At 36.6% G+C, this 24,392-nt stretch overlaps 1 protein-coding gene across 1 annotated transcript; it reads right to left on the bottom strand.

The window, feature by feature from the left end:
- Positions 1–14,536: 14,536 nt before the first annotated feature.
- LOC127963041 (LIM/homeobox protein Lhx2-like) lies at positions 14,537–23,010 on the bottom strand. The gene is made up of 5 exons (XM_052562704.1): positions 22,174–23,010; positions 20,677–20,879; positions 19,284–19,654; positions 16,469–16,674; positions 14,537–15,789 (listed from the first exon to the last, which is right to left on the bottom strand). The coding sequence occupies exons 1-5, from the start codon at positions 22,384–22,386 to the stop codon at positions 15,499–15,501; spliced, it is 1,284 nt and encodes a 427-aa protein (XP_052418664.1). The 5' UTR covers positions 22,387–23,010; the 3' UTR covers positions 14,537–15,498.
- Positions 23,011–24,392: the final 1,382 nt, after the last annotated feature.

Below are 24,392 nucleotides of genomic sequence, written 5' to 3'. Positions count from 1 at the left end.
CCAACAGGCCTCGGTGTGGTCACTGATGACCAGGTTGACAGTTTTAATATAGTCTGGATCATGCACGGCTATATAGAGAATGCATAACCAGCAGTGAAATGTAAATACGCTCCATAGACTGTCCAATTATTTTCAAGTATATGAAGAAAAAACAAACATACAGATAACAAGATGGTAACAAAGAATGAAGCCTGAGAAATACAGGGCATTACAATAGACTTAAATACAGTTATGGTAAACAGCAGGGGCGGCGTTAGGGGTGGGCTAAGGGGGCTGGAGCCCCGACTGTTTTCAGTAAAGCCCCGAATGTTTTTATTACCACCATGCCATCAATGAGTTTTCATGCCCAATAAAGTAATTTATATTAGAATTTAAATAAATAAATAAATATCTCTCGACTCTCACGTCCACGAAACCGCCCACTGAGTCTAGTGCTTCTGACTGACATGTAAACTGGCCAACCATCGATGGGCGTCTGTACGATCCAGCCAATGAAATGAGATCTTTTTGAGGCAGGCGGTTTGTTGGCGTGTAGTATTTTACTAGATCAATTTATTTGAAAATTAAAATGGATATTGCAAAATACCCCCCAACCCCCCCCCCACCCCGGCCAAAACACTTGAACAACAAGATACAACAGCTTCAGGTATCTGTAACTTTTAATCTTAGTATTATATTTCTTTTTCGGTTTTAAATTGTGTCTGATTTAATGTTACATTTAGAACATCTAACAGTTTACGGTTGCGCAGCACAGTCTTTAGGACACACACCGCACCGACCTCCCGAACTGATTCAAATGATTTGCGATCCCCAAACTGACTCAAATGATTCGCGATCCCGCTCCAACTCCCAAACTGGAGTCAGATGAGTCAAATGATTCGCGATCCCGCTACGAACTCCCGAACTGCTTCAAATGATTTGCGATCCCGCTACGAACTCCCGAACTGACTCAAGTGATTCGCGATCCCGCTACGAACTCCCGAACTGACTCAAAGGATTCGCGATCCCGCTACGAACTCCCGAACTGACTCAAAGGATTCGCGATCCCGCTACGAACTCCCGAACTGACTCAAATGATTCGCGATCCCCAAATTGACTCAAATGATTCGCGATCCCGCTACGAACTCCCGAACTGATTCAAATGATTCGCGATCCCCAAATTGACTCAAATGATTCACGATCCCGCTCCGAACTCCCGAACTGACTCAAATGATTCGCCAACCCGCTACGAACTCCCGAACTGACTCAAATGATTCGCGAACCCACTATGAACTCCCAAACTGACTCAAATGATTTGCGATCCCAATACACATAATGCTATAAAACTGTGCACATCGAGAGAAATAAACAGCAGATGTTCATGTTAACAACTTCTTTAACTTGAGCAAACGCTGCTAATACATTGTTAATAAAGTAAATAAAACGAAAACATGAATGTTTTAATGCTACTGAATAAAAATAAACGATCCACTCAAAAGTCTCTGTTCATCATGACATGACCTGGATCAGTGAGCTGCGTCTAGGGCCGATGACGTCACTTCCATGGAGGCATGTTGTACACGCCCCCGTCCATTGACTCCGCCCCCGCGTCAAAACAGTGCCACAAAGAGAGACGTGCAGAAAAGTGAAGCGCAAAGGAAAAATGGCATTGCAAGCTCAAACTAGACTGACACGCAAAATAAAAGCAGTGTTGCAAATAAATTAATAGATATGACCATGGAAAATATGCATTGCAAAATCATTGCTTTCGCGCTGTTTCATTTGTTTTGCAATTCTTAATTTTTGTTTGCATAAAGCAAATGTATTTTCCTCAATACTTTAAATAAAATGTTTTAAATTGTTTTTGTTTTTATTGTTTTTGTATATTTTAAACAAGGTAAATCTTTCTGATTTATTAAAATAAAAAAGTCACATACATGGATTTTTCTGGGCTAAGCCCCAGATCTCCACTCACCCTAGAACCACCCCTGGAGAAACAACATTTTAAAACCATTTAAAAACATTCCATATAAAACTAAATGTATTCAGGAAGGACTGTAATGTGACGGTAAAGACATTTAAATGGATCATATGATGTTTCTAAAAAGAACATTATTTTGTGTTTGTAGTGTAATGAATTTTCTACATATTGTACATTATTGGTTCTCCACATTGCACCGTCATTTTTTACAAAGCTCATCGGTCTGAAAAGCAAGGTGTGCTGTGATTGGCCAGCCATCCAGTGCGTTGTGATTGGCCGAATGTCTCAAGCATGTGACGCCCTCATCATACTGTGATGTCAAGTGTCCCTGAAGAGACAAACCAAATAAAACCCATTACAAACAAGGCATTTGTTGCATCCATTGGGGACATAATTATGGATTATAATGACTTATAATGTGTTTTACACGTGCTGTGTAAATATAAAACCATGTCTGTTTTTGTGATCAGAGAAACGACAAACAACAAGCTCTACAACAGTGGTTCTCAATTGTGCATAGTTTGCATGTCTCTCTTTGTTAACACACCTGATTCGATAATCAGCTCGTTAGAAGTGAGCTCCGTGCATGAACTGTGTTCCCATTGACAGTGTCCCCTACACAGTGTTCATTGCTCCCTGAGCAAGGGAAATCTGTTGAAATCTACCTCACCTCAGAACATTCATTTTTGGATTTGTGCAGCACAACGTCTTTACACACGAACGACTGTGACATAATATACCTCTATAAATAAAGTCAACTTTGCAGAGCACTTACATTTGAATAGATAAAACGTCTGAAGCCGTAAGAGAAACATGTGCAAGGGAAGGGGGCTAGAGGACTGGAACTGAGAAGCGCTGCTCTACACTGCTCAAAACTCATGTCTGAATCAACAGCTGCAAATCCTTTACAGATGTAAACGTACTTACAGACTACTCTACAGGAATCAGGAAACAGTCCTCCATAAAATGCACTGCACACATCTGAATATTTGGGTTGAACTGTTCTGGAACAGTGTTGTAAATACAACTTAACCACTGATTTCAAGTCATGTACTCTTTTGGAAGACAAACGAAGTACACTGTAAAAACTAAAGGTGCCTCAGGTATCCTTTTGAGTACTCCAGGAACCTTAAAATGTATTTTAAGTGCCTCAAAGCTCTTTTTCTCATTATATGGTTCCTGGAGGAACCATTAGAGTCTTTGCAGTTCGTGCAGGAACTCATGGGATCCTTGAAGCACTTTGTTCCCAGTTCTGAGGTTCTGGAGTCACCCTTTCATTACACTGAGACCTCAACGTGCTCTGAAGGTTCCTGGAGGAACTCACATTTTAAAAAAGGGTTACTGTGAGCTCTGTTAACATTAAAGTAGTTCCTGGAAGATCTCACTTGTAAAAGCCAGCATCTGGAAGAACCAAGAGATTCATGTGACAAAAATGAAATTTGACTGATTATTATTATTATTATTAATTACTTTTTAGCAATGTGATGGAACAATGACTTTTGTGGCACTTTCCATGTGAAAAAAAAACTAAATGTAAAAATCTTCACACTTGTTCTGTCAAAACATAAATAAATAAATAAATAAAATAGTTTTATTGAAATAGGCTAAATGTTAAATCATTTGAAGGTGGATAGTTTACCTTGAAACTTTAAAGCAAACATTAAAAATATGATTGAAAAAAATATTCTAATTATAACAATCGGTACAATAGTAATATTTAGAGTTTTTTTTTTTTTATTTGCCTAATAAAATAAATTTAAATTATTCAGAAATAATTGTTCAGCTGTTGTCAAGAAGAAAATGCATGAGGTTTGGACGCGTCCTCGCGCTCCTACTGTTTGCTCGCGCGCGCGTGCGTGGAAGAGCGATTTCAAATACAAAGAAGTAACGGCTCCATTCCTCAAAGAGAGTAAGAAACAACCGCTGCGCAAGGTGAGTAAAGACTCCGAAATAAATACACAGGTTTATTATTTGTATACTAATTCCTACACTGACACATTAGACTGTATGTTTTTTGTTTTTTTTTGTATGTTTGTTTTAACCATTAACTTAATAGCCGCGATGCTTACGAGTCTAATGCACTTTGTGGGACGAAATGGGGACCACAAACACAAGGTAACAAACAATAATTATTAGTTTGGTGTACGCATGATGTTTACGTGTTTATGTGTTTATTCACTGTTTACGTGTTTATTGATTGTAACTCTTTCGTTTACGTTTGTTAAATAGTTACACATCCATGTTAACGAACGTTACATTTGCACATAACGTACTTAAACTGTTTTTGATAATTTTCTCTCCTCAGAAAATCCAGTATGACTTCTCTGAAAGTCTCAAAAGCTTCACAGAGCAGCACCATGTACGTATTTAATTATTTATTTGACATTGAAATAACTGAAATAGTGTTTCAGCTTGGCCTAATCCAAAATTATATATGATACACTGTTACACTGAACTGAATTAAACAATAAAAAAACCACCCATATGTTATTTTTTATTCAGCAGTTAATAAAGAAATGTGGCTCTGTAGTGGACACCTGTGAGTCAGTGGACAGACAGCTGCTGATGTCTGATGCTGACTGACAATAAACAGACCTCTCTGGACGTACCCCATCTTTTGCAGGTGTGTAAACAAGTGAACGGTTGCAGACACACACCAGAAACCCTTCTAAAACATTCAATTATTTCACTTATTTCACTAGCTAGGACCACGCCACAAACCAACTATGCAACTGGGGAAGAGTAGAAAGAGGATGAAGGGGTCGAGGGAATGGGATGATGGTCAGGTTGATCAGGGAATCTTGAATTGATGGCTCAGGGAGACTCAGGGTGGGGGTACCGTCTCTAGCGTATATTTAGGCCAGACAATGAGGACCCCCTGATACAACCTGATAGAAATATAATGTGGGATAAGGTCGGTTGAATGGATGAGAAAGGGAGGGAAGGGTGGGTTCTCGAGAACGAGACTAGCAGAGTGGTGTGAGGTGGCCTGGTATATATGGAGGTTTGGAAGTCAGGTGATTGTTTGAGGTGTGGCCCTGCTCCCGAACTTTAGTTAACTTCACTTAACCCCATTTATAGGTTATTAACAGTTCTTTTTTATTTTTTTTATTTTAGAGAAATTATACCATTGCCCTTCCTGTTACATGATGATCCTGCTGTCCTGGACTGTATATGATGAGGTAAGTATGAGTTTGTCCATGTGTGTAGACATATGTAGTGTACACACACACATTATAGACACATTGTGTACTTAATTAGTCTACAACCATTATTCAATGCAATAATATGACATAAATAATTCCTGTAGTGTTCCTCATTTTTAAGATAATAAAAAAATACCTGTGCTAAATGAATAAATGTAAATATTTTATTATTTAATTTGATGTATATCCCTATTTTTTTCAATGAACAGCCTACACAGAATCTTAGAACAGCTGTGGTATTAACAGAGGACCCATTTGATGAGAGCAGCACTGCAGACTTTCCTGATGGTGAGGAGCTTCTTGCTGATGAACCTGCCAACATGAGTTCACCTTACTATGAGTAACTGTGTTCTGTTCAACATTATACAGAAAAGCAATTAAAAGTACACTAAAGCACACTGTTTTTCTGCTGTATCTGTTGGTCATTCAGGAGGAGATCATGGACCATTTTCACAAGACTGATGATGTGTTTCAGCTGTGTTTGTATCGTAAATCCTCACATTGTTTGTATATTTTGATTTTTTTTTTATTATGTGCATTTATAACACTATACTTTGTATTATAACACATTCATATCAAATTACAGAAAAAAATAGTTAATGCTAATGCAAGGGTGTTTCTAATCCAGAGTCTTTGAGAGGAATGCTAAATTTGACATTGTTCTCTCTTCTGACTGCTGTTATCAGTCGCTGTCAGATTTTTTCCTTTGATTGAAAGTTGTGAAAATGCTATTGTAGAGTTTTTCATTTTGCTATTTGAGTAAATGAGAATGCAAAAATATATTTATGATACTGTCCCATTCACTGCTCTCGAAGTTAACCCAACTATAACAACTTATGCTGCTGAGAAACTGGTTTATTAAGCTAAATACATCTATCTTGAGGCTTATCAATTTCTTGAAATGTCCTGTGTGAATTCTCCCAAACTGAAATGGTGCCTTGAAGCACCCCAGGTGGTTCCTGGCCATCATAATAAAAGGGTTCCTCCAGGAACCATTGAAAGTACCTCAGAGAACCACCACCATTTAGAGCGGTGCCTAGAGGCTCTTCAGACGGTTCCGCCGGTGTGGCGAAGTGAAGAACCCCAAAAGGTGCCTCCAGGAACCTTTAGTTTTTACAGTGTAGTTTCTTTTTCACAAATGAAACAGCATCTCCACAACATGGCAGCGGTGTCAACAACAAGATTAAAGTTACGCCTTCTGTCTTTGCATGAACATTTGGGCCGCTTTATGCAAACCTTCTCACACAGTGATGTAGACATGTGGGGGCGTGTTTAAACGAGGCGTTTTAGAGGGTGTGGACAAGTCTTAACTTTTATAAAGATTATATCTCTTTGTATTTGAGACTTTAGTCTTTTCAACTTTACCTTTATCTTCTTTATATACCAAGAGCTTGTAACACTCCGAAGAGAGAGGAAAACTTGAAATTGCATCACATGACAACTTTAAAATGTTTCAGAAGATTTATACAGCAAAACTAAATGCTGTTCTTTGAACTTTATGTCCATGAAAGATCCCTAAAAAAAAACAAAATGTATCATAATAATTGTTTATAATAATCAGAAATGATTCTTAAAACCATTTTCAAATATCCAAAACCATTATAAAAAAGTTGCTACTTTAAAATAACTATTAACTAAAATTTTATTATATTGAAAAATATTTAAATTCATTTTGTTGCCAAGTCAACATTTCTCAATTTAATTTAGTTGTACTAAAATAACTAAAAGTAAAACAGAAATAAATAGAATAAAATATTTATAAACACACACACACACACACACACACACACATATATATATATATATATATATATATATATACACACACACATACACACAAACATATATATATATATAGAGAGAGAGAGAGAGAGAGAGAGAGAGAGAATAAAAATGACAAAACCCCACTAAAAAGTTAAAAGATTTAAAAAAAAAAACTATCTCAAAATGTTGCTGGAAACTATAATAATATCTTAATGGTACTAAATTAACAGGAGTTGTATGATGGGAAAAGCTTCAACCTATTTATTAAAAGGTCGTTAGCTACGTTCAGCTCAAGAAACTTGTCAATATTAGTTGAATTACATTTGATTACTTTAAAAGAATATTCTTAAGTGCAAACTCTATGTTATTTTTTTTAATTAAATATAAATATATTATAGTTTGAGTTCATTTTAAATACAGTTGTCTGTACTTCTGAGGGCTTTTTGAGCCATTTCAGTATAGTTTAAGTACATCTTCATGATCAATTTCATAATTTATTTAAATATATTTGTAATTACACATTTTAAACTTGAAGTTGCAGTTTAGTACATTTAAAATCTATTAACTTGAAGTGTAATATTGCATTAATACAATACTGTTAAAATTATATTTTGCTACAAGTGTGACTGCATCATATAATAATTATTAATGAATAATATTAATAATGTTCATCGTCTGGCTGACTACGTCTTGTATTAATTTTTCTAAAAATCCTGTCAAACATGCACAAACTGAAAGTCACCACTTATAAGCTACTACTAAATATTGTAAAAACATAATTTACTATAAAGTTGCTTTGTAACGATGTGTATTGTAAAAAGCGCTATACAAATAAACTTTAATTGAATTGAATTGAATAATCAAGTAGTTTGTGCTTTAGCATGTTACTCAACACATCAAATACAAAGTGTACTTAAAGCATGACTTTAACCCAGTGATTTAAAATGAACTTTAAAACCTATATTGATAATATTACATAAGTGTGTTAAGAAACACGGTCATGAAAGTGAGCTTCCCTTTAAGTACACTTCTTTTATTGCATTGATATTATATTACCTGCAAATACAGTTTTATACTTTTAAGATTTTAAGTACACTAAATGCACATTGGATACTATTAAATGCACTTTTTTTTTAGAAGGGCAAGCTTTGTTTTAGGATTCAAAAATATACACAATAATTAATCCAAAATAGCATTACTCAGAGTGATTTTTATCTCAAGTAAAATTTGTCAAATATATGGCGAGGGCTCACTACTTAAATGCTCCCGTTGGCTCTCATTGTCCTGTCTGGAGATGGGAATGACTAATTGGTCATAATTGTTTGTAATTCCCCATGCATCCGTCTCCTTTAGGCCATTCCTGTGTGGTCAAGAAGGAGATATCCGTTATTGATGTGACAACGCAAAATTGAAAACCTTTGGCGGTGCGTCAACCCCTAATTAATCGCTCTAATTTCATCTCACCCCGGCTCTTCAGCCATCAAATGAATGCGATTACGGTGGCGAGAGCCATTTTGTTGCTCAAGCACAGGAGGTTACTCATGCTAATTAGCGGCTAGCCTGGAGAAGACAAGAGCCTGAGGGTCGGCCAGAAGAGTCCTAAATAGAGCTAAACGGTCACATAATGACCTCAGGAACACGTAGCCATGCTCGTTCCCATTTTCATAATGTATTACACTCAAGTCCACTTGGACACAATGGGGCAAGAGGCGATTAGGGCCGTGCTAAGCGATACTTAGCCTGCGTTTAGATGCATGGCACTCATTTAAATGAATTTTGGTCTCGTAAACGGGTCATTCTGTGAAGTGGCCTAGTTTGAGGATTAAAGTAAGATTTGAAACACTGTTTATCAGAGAATGTAGTGTTGATGCATTTATACAATGGCATCAGCGATTAATCGAATAATTTGACATTGCTAATAATTTGACAATAATTTTGACATGTTCACTATTTAGTTGGCTACTATACAAGATTATGGTAACAGAATTGACAACGAAACACAAGATAAAGTGGTCAAAATTGGTGGACTTTTTTTTTTTTAAACAAATTCAGACTTTAATTCAGAAAGGTTGCATTAAATTGATCGAAAGTGACAGTAAAGACATTTATAATGTTGTAATTTTTTTTTACTTCAAACAAATGCTGTTTGTTCTTTTTAACTTTTAATTGATCAAATAAGCCTAAAAAAATCACTGTTTCCAGAAAAATATTCATAAAAAATATTAGCTAACCTTTAAATGTTTCTTGAGCAGTAAATCATCATATTTTCATGATTTCTGAAGATCATGTGACTCTGAGGACTGGAGGAATGATGCTGAAAATACAGCTGTGCATCACTGAAATAAATAACATTTAACATTAAATTAAATCAGAAAACAGTTATTTTAAATTATAATAATATTTCACAATTTTTACAGTTTTTATTGTATTTTTGATCACATAAATGCATTAACTGTCATTATTTAAAGAGGGAGATGTAAAAGCAGAGAACGTCTGAAGCATCTTCATGACAAGTAAGCAAACATTTAGAAATGCTTATTGAATTCTAGTCAGTGTTGTCAATGTTGATCAGCTATTGATTGTTTTCTATGTCTAGAGAGGAACAGATTCTGCACAAAGTGTATTGACGTCAGATTCCCCTCATCCTCCTGTTTAAGAATCTGTTATGCACTATTGGTCATTTCACTAATTAAAAGCAGCAGACATTGCGACGTCTCGTAGCAGTTCCCTCAATATACTTAAGATTTAAACGCTTAACATTTAGTCAAAGATCAATAATTGATCAGGGCATGTTTATTTAATGTGCTGTAATGAATATCACTCTCTTCGCTGTACACTCACAGGCCAGAGTGTTTACCGCTTATCACCACATGATAAATATATCATGAGAACATCCTTCAATAATTGACATAATGCAAGCGCTCAGAATGCCACCGCAAGTGGTTGGCATCAGTGTGTGTGTGTGTGTGTGTGTGTGTGTGTGTGTGCAGCAGCCGGAGGGACAGCTGGGCCACGGGTCAGGTTGATTTTGGCTCTGTGGTTCTGATGTGTTGTATGTTCTGAAGGTGGTGGCGTGTTTTCTGTGGACTGAGAATGACTGGCAGAGGAAAGACGAATCCTGTCCATTTAATGAGGCCCACCAGTCCAGCCGGAGCACGCTCACGCTCACGTATGCTAAGAGCTGAAGAAGGCAGACAGGTAAGATACCCAGCGCACATCAGCTTTAACCAACACTACACCTGTTCTGAGCCTTTCTGAAGCTCGACAAGGACAGACACTCTTGACTCACACCTGATTTCAGCCTTCTCCATTGTCAAGTATTTTGCTAAATGTGATGATTTTATAAGCAAAAACTTATATCTCGTGTGTATTGGATAAACAATTAATACTTTAAAGTGTTTTTGCTAACTTTTTTGTTTGTTTTTTTTGCAAGAAAATACTATTTTAATTTTCTACTTTTATGTAAATTTTACGTTTAATTCAGTGTGTTATTTGCACGATTATTTGTAATTGTCAAATTAAAAAAAAAACAATTTGTTGAATTGTTTTAAAATTGTACACACATTTTTTTAAAGGACTTATACATAAAAATGCAACTTTGATCTTTCGATTTCAACATTACTAAAGTTAAAAAATTTCAAAATTTCAAAGAAACTTGTGTTTAATAATGTTTTTTTTTGCTTCTAAATTGTAGTTTGTTAGAGTATATTTAACAAGAAACAAATATTTCATCCTTTAACTAAAAAAATTTCATGTTTAATTTAATAATTTACCACCAATTTCTAAGTGAAAAATTGTATCAAGTAAATCCCACACTCTAAGAACTGATCTTTCTAAGTTGTTAATAAAATAAATATTATTGGAGTGTGTTTTACTAGAAAATACTGTTTCAGTCATTCTACTTTCAAATTTCTCTTAATACAGTGCAATTCACTTGCCGTTTGTTGAAAATCAATTCTACACCATTGTTTCTGTAAATAATCCTGATTTATTTGGACTTTCGAAGTGAGGATAATGCAATAATCTTACAAACATAAAAATCTCACAAAAACACTGGATACAATTGTTAATTTTAGCTGCGATTGAACAGAAATAGTTTTTAATACTCTTTATTAGCTACATTTTGTAGCTTCATTTCACATTTCTCATGCTTGCCTATACAGTAAGATTGTATTTTTTTTTTCATCTGAATCTTTAAGGTTTATTTGAGCAAGACATCCTTAAATCAGATGCAATCAAACTTATTTTTATTTTATTTTATTAACAGTATAAATAACTTCCGTCCAGGAGATGATATGAAATGTAATGTAAAAGAAATGTATAATTGTGACTGGATAGTTGTACTGAAGTACATCTTACTTTAATTTAAGAAAATACTATTTCAGTTCTTCACAATTGCACAATTTCTGAATGAAAATTTCTGGATGATTTAGTGGACTTCTTCTCTTGCTTGTCTGCTGTCTAAATTGTATTGTTTCCACAGAGGTAACACTTTTCCACAGCAGTGAACACATGCAAGAAAGTTGAAGGCCATGTGGTTTTCACTTGGATTTAGAGTCTTAAATTGCTGTCTAGGTAAGCGTAGATTTGAGGATCCCTGATTTATTGGGCATTTTTGTACGTGAATCTGACATCAGATTAATCTCCTAATTATTTTCAGCAGCGAGTCTGCCAGAAGCTACAAGAGGATGGTTAAATGCAGCTTGTAGCCGATCTGTGCGAAGCCTGACCCAGACCAAGGCTAAGTTTGTTGTTGACTGAAGTCAGTCTGCTCCGAACAGGGGTGGACTGTTGCTTTGCCAAAGGCTGAGGGTTTTGTAGCCAAAGGCAATGACCATCCTGTGCCCTGGGCAATGATATGAGCGAAGCAGTGAAAACATAGCTGCTTCTACAGTACTGCTTACGAAGCATTGCTTTATTCAAGAGAACATTACATCTAACTGTACTTTTTGTACATATTTATGCAATAATTATTATTTTAAGAGTTGCATGCCAATGAAACTGAAATCAGGAAAAAAGCATGTTATAACCATGTTTTTGGACACAGTTTTCCTATTAAGTGCTGTCAAATGATTACTTGCAATTACTTGTATCCAAAATAACTGTTTTTGTTTGCATAATACATGTTTGTGTACTTTGTATATCTTTTATTCATATATAAATGCACACACATGCATGTGTGAAAAATGAAACAAATACGAAAGATATGTTATGTTTATATATTAAGTATATTTATATACAATATAAATATAAATATATACATCTGAATATTTTCAAAACATATATTATATGTGTATATTTTTATATATTCATAATAAATATACACAATACACACACATACTGTACTGTGTAAATAATTTTTTCATTTTAGACAAGAATAATCTTTTGACAGCACTAATATATATATATATATATATATATATATATATATATATATATATATATATATATATATATATATATATATATATGGCATGACATATACAGTATACATCACATGAAGCATATATATATATATATATATATATATATATATATATATATATACATATATGCGCTTAATGTGAAGGGAATGTACGATTTTCTAAGAAAGATTTTTATTTTATTTTTTATTTTTACAGTAATTTTTTGCTTCCAAAGTAAATATATTTTGATTTAGGAAAGTTTAGATATTCTTACTGGAAATAAAGACAAAAATCCTCAGTAAGGATATAATTCAGTGTGAAGTATCATGAAAATACTATGATTCAAGAATGCTAATCATTTAATATTCATTGGTAATCATTTTATATCATTATCTATATTACAATACAATTTGTTTATGCCATTATAAGATTAGATTTTTATAAATGTTTATCAGGCAACTTCCCAATTATAATAACTTATAAATTTATTGCTGGTCAGTTTTTGTAAGATTTCCCAAGTACGCACAAGCAGAGACTGGCCTAGTGCACTCTTGTGCTACATATGTAAACGTATGCATTTGTATGCTTAACCTCTGACCTCTAATTCAGAAAGCATTATTGTATGCGAGTCAAATGTTTAAATTGGCTAACTATAGTTCCATTGAACTCTATCGGTAATTGAGGCCATAGATGCTTTTGGGAAACACACCCAAGATTGACAAAGCAAACACCCTTTGGAAAAGATCTGTAAAAAACACTGACACTTTGCAACACGCGTAACAAACATCCGAACCGAACCGATGATCCTCAGATTCTGCACAGAAATCAGAAATGAGGTAATAATATTGCATATTAAACTTTATTGGACCAACTATTTCCAAAAATCTGTAATGTGTTTTAAATAGCAAGCTCTCTCTCCATTAAAGCCGTCGTCGTGTGGCTTTTAGTGGGAATGCGTTGTACATCTGGGCACCACATTGACTTCCACGGTGGCTGGCTGGTTTTGGCATTCATCGTAAGCCCATTACAACCCCAGTCTGCCAGGCCTCCAGGAGCCCGAGCGGCGGGCTGCACGCCAGACAACAAACATCGGCGAGAGAAACCCGAGACACCCAGAGCCACTGACCTAATGTTCATCCAGACCAAGAGCCAAGGCCTAGTGCACACTGAGAAGCACGGACGTGTTGATGTGCATGAAAACGGGAGTTTCTGCTTCTGTTGAGTGGATGTCTGCGAGGTACGATGTCTGGGCGACTATATATTTCACATGGGCTGTAATAAACTCACATACCAAATGCTCCACCGTTCAACCGTTTACAAATAATTATCATAATGAATTCCAGTGCAGATTTTGTACTTTACTACTCACTAGCGGTTTTCAGCTCAGACATAACACACACACACACGGTTTGTAAGTACACTAACAAAACAAAAGCAACAGAACATATTAAAGCATTAGCATTTCCGTGCATTTCTCGGATTTAATGCATAGAAATTCAATGCATAGAAAATTTTTCATGTAGCCTATTGTTAAAGTTGTTCTGTAATAATTAATCAAAGCTGTTTTCCTATTATTCTGTGATTAGGCCAAATGCGGTTCTGATTACAGGACCCAGAGGAGCTTGGTTTCAGCGTGGTTTCGCTCTAATCATAAAGCTGCCAAAACCATAGCGTAGACAGAAATATGGTTTCGGTCGGTTGTGTTAGTTATTTCTATTAATCTGAGAGGGTTTTTTATTTAATTCTATTTTTAAGCAATTAGAAAGAATTTAATTGAACACTATAAAATACAGTCTGAAAGACAGCGGTTTTTGCAAAGCATGCATCTCTTTAAATGCATTATGTGGATAACACTGAAATATTATGTTTCACATAACATTAATGTGTGTCTGTATGTATAGTATTATATTTGTATAAATATTTTATAAATAATATGTCTTTTACATATTGACAGCAACCTGGATTTTTTATTTAATTGAAATGCAACCATGTAGTGTGTTTGTGGCAAGATGTGTATTAATAAATCAAACTGCATTTGGTTTTGGGAATCTCGGTTATAAACTACCATGACAACTAGCATCATATTCATGTATTAATATCCAGTTATTATGTGTTTTTGTCTTTAAGCTCTAGATTTTTATGCATTGCTCTTATGTAAAATGCTTTGAAACTGGTGAAATAATGAGGCCCACAAAAAAAAAAACAGTGATTGATTTTTTTTTAATATTTTTTACAGAACTGAAGATTTACATCAAAGGGGATACTGCAGGGAGTGGACTCGAAATTTCTCAATAATCTGTCAAAACTGTACAGCATTTCAACAAGCAGCCTCTGGTTACCATGGAAACATTTACCCTGTCTCCAACACTGTCACATCTTAATGGTTGAGAGAAAAAAAATTAATAAATCACCTAACCGAATGAGGAACAAATAAGTGTTTCATTCCATAAATCAGTGTTTGTTTGTGATGCGCTCCTCCGATCTTTGTACAAACTCTCCCAGTGCATGAAACGTGTTCTCAGGTTTCATATCAACTGCTATCATATCCAGTGATTTCTGAGTGAGGTAATATGTTGGAATGAGAGTATATGATCGGCTCTTCCTCGAGTGTGTGTGTTTGTGCACGTGTGATTTACTCAACCATTTTCAAATTAAAGTACACATTTTCTGGTGCAGTTCGTTTAGCGTTTGCTAAAGGGGCTTCAGTGACTACACTGCAGGATAAGGCACGTGACAGTCAGGCTAGATTACGCTGTAATTATTCACATTATAATCCAGTTTCCTCACACTGACCCCTGTGCGTGAACATAAATAAGAGGATGACGAACAAATGCATTTCCAAGCTCAGTCTCTCTCTGTAAACGTGGTTGGGGGAACACATGAAGAACAATGCTGTGCACATCAGTCTCTCATCAACAGATCCTTCAGTGAAACTTGAGTCTGCCTCAAAATGCAATACTCTAAACATGTCTTTCAAATCTCATTTTTAGTCTCTTGAATTGAATCGGCCGTGTTTGTAAAGTACAAAAATGCCCAGGTAGATCAGTTTACGTTTCAGAACGATGTCGTTTGAGAACGACTAGCGTGATTAGCAATGCTAACGCTTTATTTCTCATTTGAGTGGCTCCACGAATGGAGATGAATGTGCTGAGCGATCTGAGCATCAGAAGAGGCTGGTTAAGGTGCTCTGCGATGGACTCCGGCATTCGTGGACGTCCAGGCTGCCCGGGACGGAGGTCAGTACCGAGGTGACGGTGGGCATCGTGGGGTTGGTCAGGTCTGTGAGGGTCGTGGGAGTGCTGGAGGGGCTCATGGAGGCGTTGGAGATCTCCGAGGCCGGTCCGGACGGCGTTCCTCCAGGCAGGGTCGACCCGTCCGAGGCCTTGTCCACACCCGTGTTCTCCTGACGCAGGAGGTTTCGTCTGAACTTGGCCCGGGCGTTCTGAAACCAGACCTGCGAACGGGGACGGCAGATGTTATAAATAAACCACAGACGAGAAACCATGCAATGCTCAGGGGAAGAGCCGAATTGAATATCTCAGATTTTTACTTTCAGTTTGTCTCTTGGTTGTTTTGTCACAGCAACTGCATTGTGTTCCTTTTTTTTTTTTTTTCTAGTTTCAGTGATATCTGACAAACGGCTGTTTCTTTTATTTCCAGACATGCTCTAACACCTTGTGTTTTATTTGTGCATGCAATTAATACAGATTTCTCTCTTTCAGGAACAAATGAATAGCATTCCATTGAGGAGACCAGGCTTGTGAATTACATTTGGTTCATTCCTCAAGTCATTTTTTAATCAGTCTAATTTGTTGCTGATGTGAAGGAATGTGCTTTTTGTTAATACGTATATTGGGTTATATTATATTAAATACAACTTTATTTGCATACATACAGTACACTCGCCTAAAGGGAAATATACCCATTATTGTCTCAGAATGTAACTATATTATTGTCCAGCTCTAATCTGCTAAATGCAACTATAATGCACGAAGATATCATAAACATCATGGTTTTCTGTAAAGCTGCTCTGAAATGTGTATCGTGGAAGGTGCAAATAAAGGCTTTTGTGATCTGTATGCTATAATGTCAAAGCTAAAATGGCTTGCATCGAACGAAGGGAGTTTTCTGACCTGTAGGACGCGCTTGGTGAGGCCTGTTTTCTGGGCCAGCTGTTTCAGGTCCTTGGCGTCAGGATTGTGGTTGATGGCAAAATAGGACTTCATGGTCCTCAGCTGATGGTGTTTAAAAGACGTTCTCATGCGCTTGGTCTTCTGGCTGCTGCTGTACTGCGAGTCTCTGTCCATCGGATCGCCATCGTTCTCGTTGCAGCTCAATGCTGAATCCAAAAACGCAAACTATATTAGCTGTGTTGCTGTTATTGATCCCAAAATGAGTGCATACATTTCAAAAGCTTTAAACTAAGCATGCAAATGACGTTTTCCATAATGCTAAACTTATATAGTGTAACACTGCAGTTCTGGTTTGAATAAATGCAAAATTTAAAATGCAACAATAAATGCACGAGATGCAATGACAGAACGATCAGACGCTGTGATGAGAATGAGGACGTGCCTCTCAGATTCTTTTGTTTCTTTGCACGCCAGCATTGTGTTTAGTCAAGGATTTGACTACATAGAGCACCATCATGTTGCTGTGTTTGCAACTTACTGCATGCATAATAATCTGCATTATGCTGTAGTCTTACATCATGCTCTTTTGGTCTTTAAAAAAATCTGATTCTAAATGCAATAGACTTTTTGAAAGCATTCAAGTCTGCATCATGATTTTTATTTCTTTTTTCACCCCCCACATATGGCCATATCTTTGTTTCTGTTTTTTTATGGTGTCTTGTGTAGGGTTTGATTGTGAAAAGCCCACACTATCCGTCTTGGACACAAGTGTTTAGGAGATAGATCTGTCTGAATGTGTCAGAAATGTGTTTGCGCCAGTTCCAAATTCTTGGCAGAAGTTTATGTGTTGCTAGACGCATGACAGTTCAGAATTATGTTTTCTCTGACAACTACAAATATTAGTCATTGAAAATGGTCTGATCAACACTTCAGATAATTAACCTTGAATGCTTTACAACACTGCACATGGTGAACAAATGTTTCCTCTTGATATAAATATGGCCATTGAGAAATACTGTTACCTTCCCTACAGTGATGCACGTCAAGAGCAGTTATGTTCACTGAACAGTTACTGTAGTATTGCAGTGATGAACTGTGTCTCTCTTGTTCTTGTTTTTCAGGTTTTGATCTCGCTGTGCTTGTGTTCGTGCTGTTGTTTAAAGTGTGAGCTGATGGGGGCAGCAATGATCTGACTGTGTCTGACTCTCAGAGAGCAGAGAAACACCAAAGTTCACTCTCTCTAGTTAACTCCTGTTTTTGGCAAACGGTTGATCTGATTTCAAAAAGTTTCTTTTCTTCCTTTTTAAGGTCGTGTAAATTTAAGAGTTCTTCAGAAGCCGGTTAGTCCTCCAAACAAGACCGCGATTGTTGTGATAAATTTGCCAACTTCAATTAACGATCCCAAGACAACAAGATCTACAAAGCAACCAAACAATCTGAGTTTAAAGTGATAAAAAAGCGTCCTATTTACGCATTTTACAGTGGAAATATAGCTTGGAGATATAATAAAAACTCCTGATAAACTTGTATTTTATCGATTTCAGCATGTGCATCCTGTGATAACGATATATTTATTTATTTTGTAGAAAAATAAAATATTTATTAATTTCGCTTTCGCTCAGTTTATCTGAAATTAAATCCTGCAACCAAAGAAAATGATGGATATTCGTGAAGAGATGCATCGTAAATATATAGTTTAAAGCTAATATGCTTTGTTTGGACGCATGCACCTTTTTTTTAGAGCAAAAAGTATAGTAAATAAATTCATCTGGATTTGCCTGGAAAAGCTGATTCTTTTCCCCTTTCTTTATTTCTTCCTTTCTTTCTTTCTTTCACTTGTGTTTAATCTTCCGGAGGTCTCGACTAGCATCTAAGCCATTTTCCACTTGTCAGTCTCTGTAGTCGTCATCATTCCTCTGTTTGGTCCTCAAGCAGGGGCCCAAATGCCCCGCTGAGGGGCCCGAGATGCCCGAGCGAACAAGTCACGTTGTTCCAAATTGTTCAAGTGCTTTAGTAGAAATCTGTGATGTGTGTCGATTGTCTTTCTTTCTTTTTTTTCTTTTTCTTTTTTTTAATGGCGCATTTTTATCGTTTTCCTAGTCTAAAGAAGTAAACCCATCGTTTTTTAGAAGAAATATTTATTTTAAAAAATTAGACAAAATGTTAAATACAGTAGGCTAGCTATTATAACATAAAGAATTGCGCTCCTTTACAAAACTATCATCCCATATGTTATGCTTAATGCACTTTAGATGTTTCAAACGAATTGGAATGTTAAAGTATTTTTTTTTATGTAGCCTATACAAGGTAATTAAACATTGAAATATTTTATTCAAGCAATACAGTTCAATATTTAAGTCGGGGCAGCATTTAAATTGCTTTTTTAAATATCCCCGCATATATTTTTACAGCTTTATGTTCGCTTTTTTCCTATTAGAAAACAGTTTATTTATTGCACGTGTCCTGTCAATTATTTACAAATATATTCATGTTTATAAAAGTCGTACTTTATTGTTTAAAACAGTGGCGGATAACATTATTGTTTAAGCACATTTCACTACAGGTTTTTTTTGACTTGTTTTCATCTTGCTCTGAAATGATTTAGGCCTATTCAGTGCCGCCCAAAAAAGTTTCGCAAACCTGGAAATTCACCGAAATCGCAATTATTAGGCTAACATAACTACGCGCTGTTTAAAACGTGTTCATATGGAAATAATGCATGCAAAATTACAATTAAGGACAAATAATGTTTTATGTTTTTTTAATAAAACGAGCAGTAAACCAGCAACAACAACAAGTTGAGTGATGTTCTCACCTGCATTATAAGCCGCCAGGTCCGCTCCGGGCCCAGAGCTCTTCCTCTTTCGGGGCCGGCCCTTCTGCACCGTGTTCACGCCGTTATAATAAGACAGTCCTAGAGGGCCCGTGCTGCCCAGGCCTTTATTAGGCGCTACATCCGTGTGATTGAAATGCGTGGGGAAGTCTCCCTGGATGAGCGTTTCAAAGTGTAGCCTGCAGTACACCAGACTGTCTTTCATGCCGAAGTGGTCCCCAGTCGTCAGCATTTTGTTGCAAGTCGTGCAGGTGAAACAGTTCAAGTGGTACACCAAATCCCTGGCCCTCATGACCATTTCCGAGGCCGAGATCCCGAGGTGGCACCGGGCACATCTCTGCACCGAAAACCTTCTGCGGGAGAACAGAGCAGCTGTGACCTTTCAGCATACTTCAACCGGAAGGTGTTCCCACCACTCACGAGCCTCACATTAAATGTGCTACTTTTGTATAAATTATAATTTGCAATTCCACATTAAAGCTACTTTATTTGTATCTGGTCCTATGTGCGCGTGCTGAATTAAAATAATGCCTTAAACAGCAGGATGCATGTACAAATAGTCAACTCTTGTAGTGGAATCTATTCTCGCCCATAATTACGTCTCAAATAATTACTACAATTGAGATTGACGTGCGCTGCAGACTCATTTGAACGTAGAAACGGGTAAAGCCTTCACTTATATGATTATCTTAATAGGCCTTTCGCCTCCCTCTGATTATTAAATTGTACAATGACATACAGAATCAGTGCAGTCAGCTAAATATCGTCCAAATATCACACACTAAGGTTTTGCTGCATGCTTTCTTTTTTTCTCAGTTGCCTACTGAAATGTAAATGTAAAATGTAAATCGTTTCTGGATTGTTTAGTTTTATATTGACGTCCAAAATCACTGCAGTATACAGAGACTTAGGCACGTTGCTACGTGATTTGTTTCTTTAACTGTTACGAGAATAGAGTAAAATCGTTGAGCAGGTTAAATAGTTTCTGGATCATTGTAATTGTTAACGTATTATTCAATTGCGTCATAATGGCTTTACAATACCTAGACAGATTTTTTTTTTTTTTTTAGAGAATTTTAAGTCAATTTAAACAAAAAACTTTCTATTTTAGGCAAAAAGTATATCTTGAATAATTTTAGTATTTCTGTATTAAAGTAGGTTTTTATTAGTAGCTAGGCTATTATTTCTTTGATACAAGCATTGAAAATGAGTTACGTCGGTTCTGCATTATTAAAGTTTATAATGACAAAACGACACCAAAATACAATCTACAGATAAAAAGTAGACTTTGGCCACAGTTTTGCCTTTTTATTATTTATCCACAAACGAAAATGCCGTAAGATCGCGCAACTTTTGAGTAAACGAGTTCGCTCACCTGTAATAGTCTTCTTTGCAGTAGATGCTTCCGTCTTTACTGAAGCAGGTGAGTTCAGACTCCAGGTTGAGTTTACACTCGCAGCACTTCAGACAGCGCATGTGCCACTGCTTGTCCACGGCGAGCAGGTAATAGCGGTCCGAGATCTTTCCTCCGCAGCCCGCGCACAGAGCCACCCGGTCCCCGCTGATCGAAGGCATGTTCTGCACAAACACAGCGCGCGAAGCCCAGTTCAATCTCTACACCCTATATCTGCAGTGTTATACAAATTAATATTTCCAGTGGTAGATTAGTGACCCATGAAACCTCAAGACGTATTTAAAGCGTCTGGGTTCAGTATTTAGTGGAAACACTACGCATTTGCTGATGAAAAATGTCCAAAGAATCATGCATTATGCTACTAGTGTTCACTTCTGTAGAACATGGGAGGGGCGTGGGACTGAGGAGATAAATGCAGAAGTGTATTCAGTGAGTGAGTGTACTCTGATTTGTATTTCATATTTCCCGTGGCAACGGAATGCTACGAATAATAAGAAAATGACCGCAAGAAATGATTATATTATGCGTGTCTCCATTCACCTCGTTTTTTTCTTTCTTTTAACCAAGGCAAATGGAAAATAGAAAATGCAATACATATATAAGAAAATTAATCAAATGCTGAGCTTGTTTTACTGTGTTTACGTTTGGCGTGTTGTGTGGCCTTAGATAGCCTACGCTACAGAGCAAACACACTCGTAATATATGTAGGCTATACACACACACACACACACACACAACTGTATAATAATAAAATATTGTTTTATTTTTTAGAATTTCTTTATTTGTCAGTTTGCATTTGTCATCGTGTAAGTTTAAAAATGTCAAAACAGTTTTAAGCGTGGATTACTGCTAAAAAAAATATTGTTATGGCTAATAGTTTTAACGTAAGGTTCTGCATTGTCTTTTTTGCTGTTGTTAATCACAGATATTATGCCCCAAAACAATGCCAATGTATTTTAGTTGGATCACAACACCTGCTAATGTTTTTAATCGTAATTATATCACTCTTATATATTATGAAAAAAACAAAGTATTATTTTCGCCTCACTTAAAGTTTAGCAGCACTGCGTAGGCGTTTGTAAAATAATTAGAATTAATTTTAAGAATATCATTATATGTACAAACCCGAATCTGGATTTTCTTGCTCGCTAATGCTTATTATTTCACCACTTTATCGAAGAACCTTACTTTTACTTTTCGAAATGTTTAATTGGACTACATGCTATTTATCATAGCATATCTACTTGCATTCCACCCATGACAAAGGGTTCACAAGCAATGCATTAAAGACGAGGCCTGTGATTTTGGCTTCGCAGAAGTTTGAAGTTTGTTTAAATGGCCAAAATCGAAATCACATCTCTGGGCCTCTATTGCACTGTTGGAATAACGGTTCAGTTAACATAGGCTGTTAGGATTTCCAAGCAAGCGCCTGGAGCGAAAGGCATGGCTTTCTCCTACCGTCTCGGTTTCCCCCATATCTATGGCCGAGCTGATAGTCGCCGAATCGCTCTTTCCTCTCCGCTCCATTTCTTCCATGACACCATGCATCTCGCCTCCAGGCAGACCGTGGAAAAGCATCGTTGCCGCAGATGAGACCGAATAGCACGTGTTTCCGTCAGATCTGCAACCCAAGATTTCCGTGAGACGCACTTCTAGCCCTGTGCAGTTCATATGACCTCTCTGGCTCTCATTAAATAATTCCCGTTAGGTGGATCTGATCGGTCTAAACGGTGCTCGTTTATCAGAAATGCCAACTCCGTATTCTGATAGATTCTTCTAAATGCATCGAAGTGCAGATCGCCAAACATGCACCCAGTACAGATCGGTTTAGCCTATGAGAGCATTCCGGAGCTTTGAGGACATACCAGCTACTGAAGCCTACATGTGTGACACTGGACCCTCCTATTTCTTCGTGAGTAACTTTCAGTTACCACATCTTGGACATGCATTTGTCAGTGCAAGATTTCAGGTTTTGTTTCTTGTCTTTTCAGAAATCAATTTTGGTGCATGACTGCTGTCGGTCATTACACACACAAAATAATAAATAAATAAAAAATCCGTTATTGCATCGCCGAAGAATAAAAATATATAATCCCGAAATGCCTGGGAGGAACGACTACAATGACGATTCAGATTCTGCAAGTGGTTATATCTTCATCCACGTCTCTTCACCTCCTCCACGACAGTTTGTCATCACACGCACACCCAAAAAAATGTCCAATTTCAGTAGGCTTTAGCTCGGGTAAAAATCAACTCACAGGTTTTGCTCTAACAAGTGAGGTGGCTGTCCTGTCATCTACATGTTGTAGGATCAGCATGTAAGCAACTGAGAAGGAGGAGGAGTTGAGGACACTTTTGGTTTGTGTAATCCAGTGAAGACAGTGAGGTTCCCTGCGCTCTTCCCTCTCCAAACGTGAGCAAACCCAACGCGCCTTTTCTACCGGGGCTTTGACGTCACGCCGTTCCGTTCGTGATTATTGGCTGTTCGAACTCTTCATATACGCACTGTATCGAATTGTTCCAGGGATTTTAATATCAGCTGGACCCACATTTGATGGTAACTCAAGACTTTCTTAAAATACATTGTTTTCGACCGATGATTTATATTCATTTATTTTTTTATGCGTTGGAAGCTTAAGTGATTAGTGAGTATCGGCCGTAATATTAGCGACTTGCAGTGAGATATAAACATAAACTTTCGCGAACTGGACATTTCGCGTCTTTGTCGGAAGTGAGAAGTGAAGCGCTCCGATTTGGGACTTGATTTCATTAATTTAATAAGCCTATTCTTTAATATAACACTGTAAGTCGATGTCTCGTGCCATGCAGTGCATCATGTGAAAATAATAATTTTCCTTTTTTTTTTTAGCATTAGCTCAAACGTATTGGTTTTGGGATTGATCTGCTTCTCTAGACAAACCGCCTCGGTGTTATAGAGCACCGGTCCCGGACAGATGCCCGTTACTGCTTTAAACAAAAGGATCCAGAAGAACGGATAGTCTCTTCCCAACTGACAGCATTGAATGTACAATCTGAGAGAAGTCCAATTAACGTCAGTGTTCCATCACTCTAACCTGCTCTTTAAAAACCTCTATATTGTATCGTTGGGAAGATGCAATACTAGTAATCTCTTTCATGTGGGTGTGTTTTTTTCACATTAATATATATATATATATTAAATATATATATATATATATATATATATATATATATATATATATATATATATATATATAGAGGCTATCAATGATTGATGATTGTGAGTGTTTGGAAACATATTGTACCTCATATGGACTGCTGTGAGCCAGTGTTTCCAAATCCCAAAAGGCCATATATTTGTTTTACTTATTCAGTTCATCCAGTAATATAGGTGATGATTCTAACAATGCAAAGAGAGACACTTCTCTGATGTCCACGAAGTGACTTAATGGATAGGAAAAACAGATAGAAGCACAGAAGCGATTAAATTTAGCATAGCCTTTATATCACAGTTATTATTATTTTTTATTTTATTTTTTAAATTGTAGTCCTTTTTTAATGTTTTTGCACTGATTTTTGCGGTGGCGTTTTCAGTTGCTCATTTAGTTTTCTAGTTTTTGTTTTTACTCTAAGAATTCATAAAGCACTCTTAATTGGCGCTCTGAACTTAATTGGCGAGACAGTATTAATTTCGAGCC

This window comes from Carassius gibelio, chromosome B8 (genome assembly GCF_023724105.1).
Source record: "Carassius gibelio isolate Cgi1373 ecotype wild population from Czech Republic chromosome B8, carGib1.2-hapl.c, whole genome shotgun sequence".
NCBI lineage: Eukaryota > Metazoa > Chordata > Actinopteri > Cypriniformes > Cyprinidae > Carassius > Carassius gibelio.
Note: the sequence above shows the minus strand (reverse complement) of the source record. Positions and strands in the feature narration are given on the sequence as shown.

Excerpts from the sequence above, each read along its gene's own strand:
- LOC127963041 (XM_052562704.1), bottom strand. The coding sequence starts at position 22,386 with ATGAACTGCACAGGGCTAGAAGTGCGTCTCACGGAAATCTTGGGTTGC. Across the intron at positions 19,655-20,676 it reads TGCAAAGAAGACTATTACAG|AAGGTTTTCGGTGCAGAGAT; the intron begins GTGAGCGAACTC and ends GTTCTCCCGCAG. Across the intron at positions 15,790-16,468 it reads TCACCAAGCGCGTCCTACAG|GTCTGGTTTCAGAACGCCCG; the intron begins GTCAGAAAACTC and ends CCCCGTTCGCAG.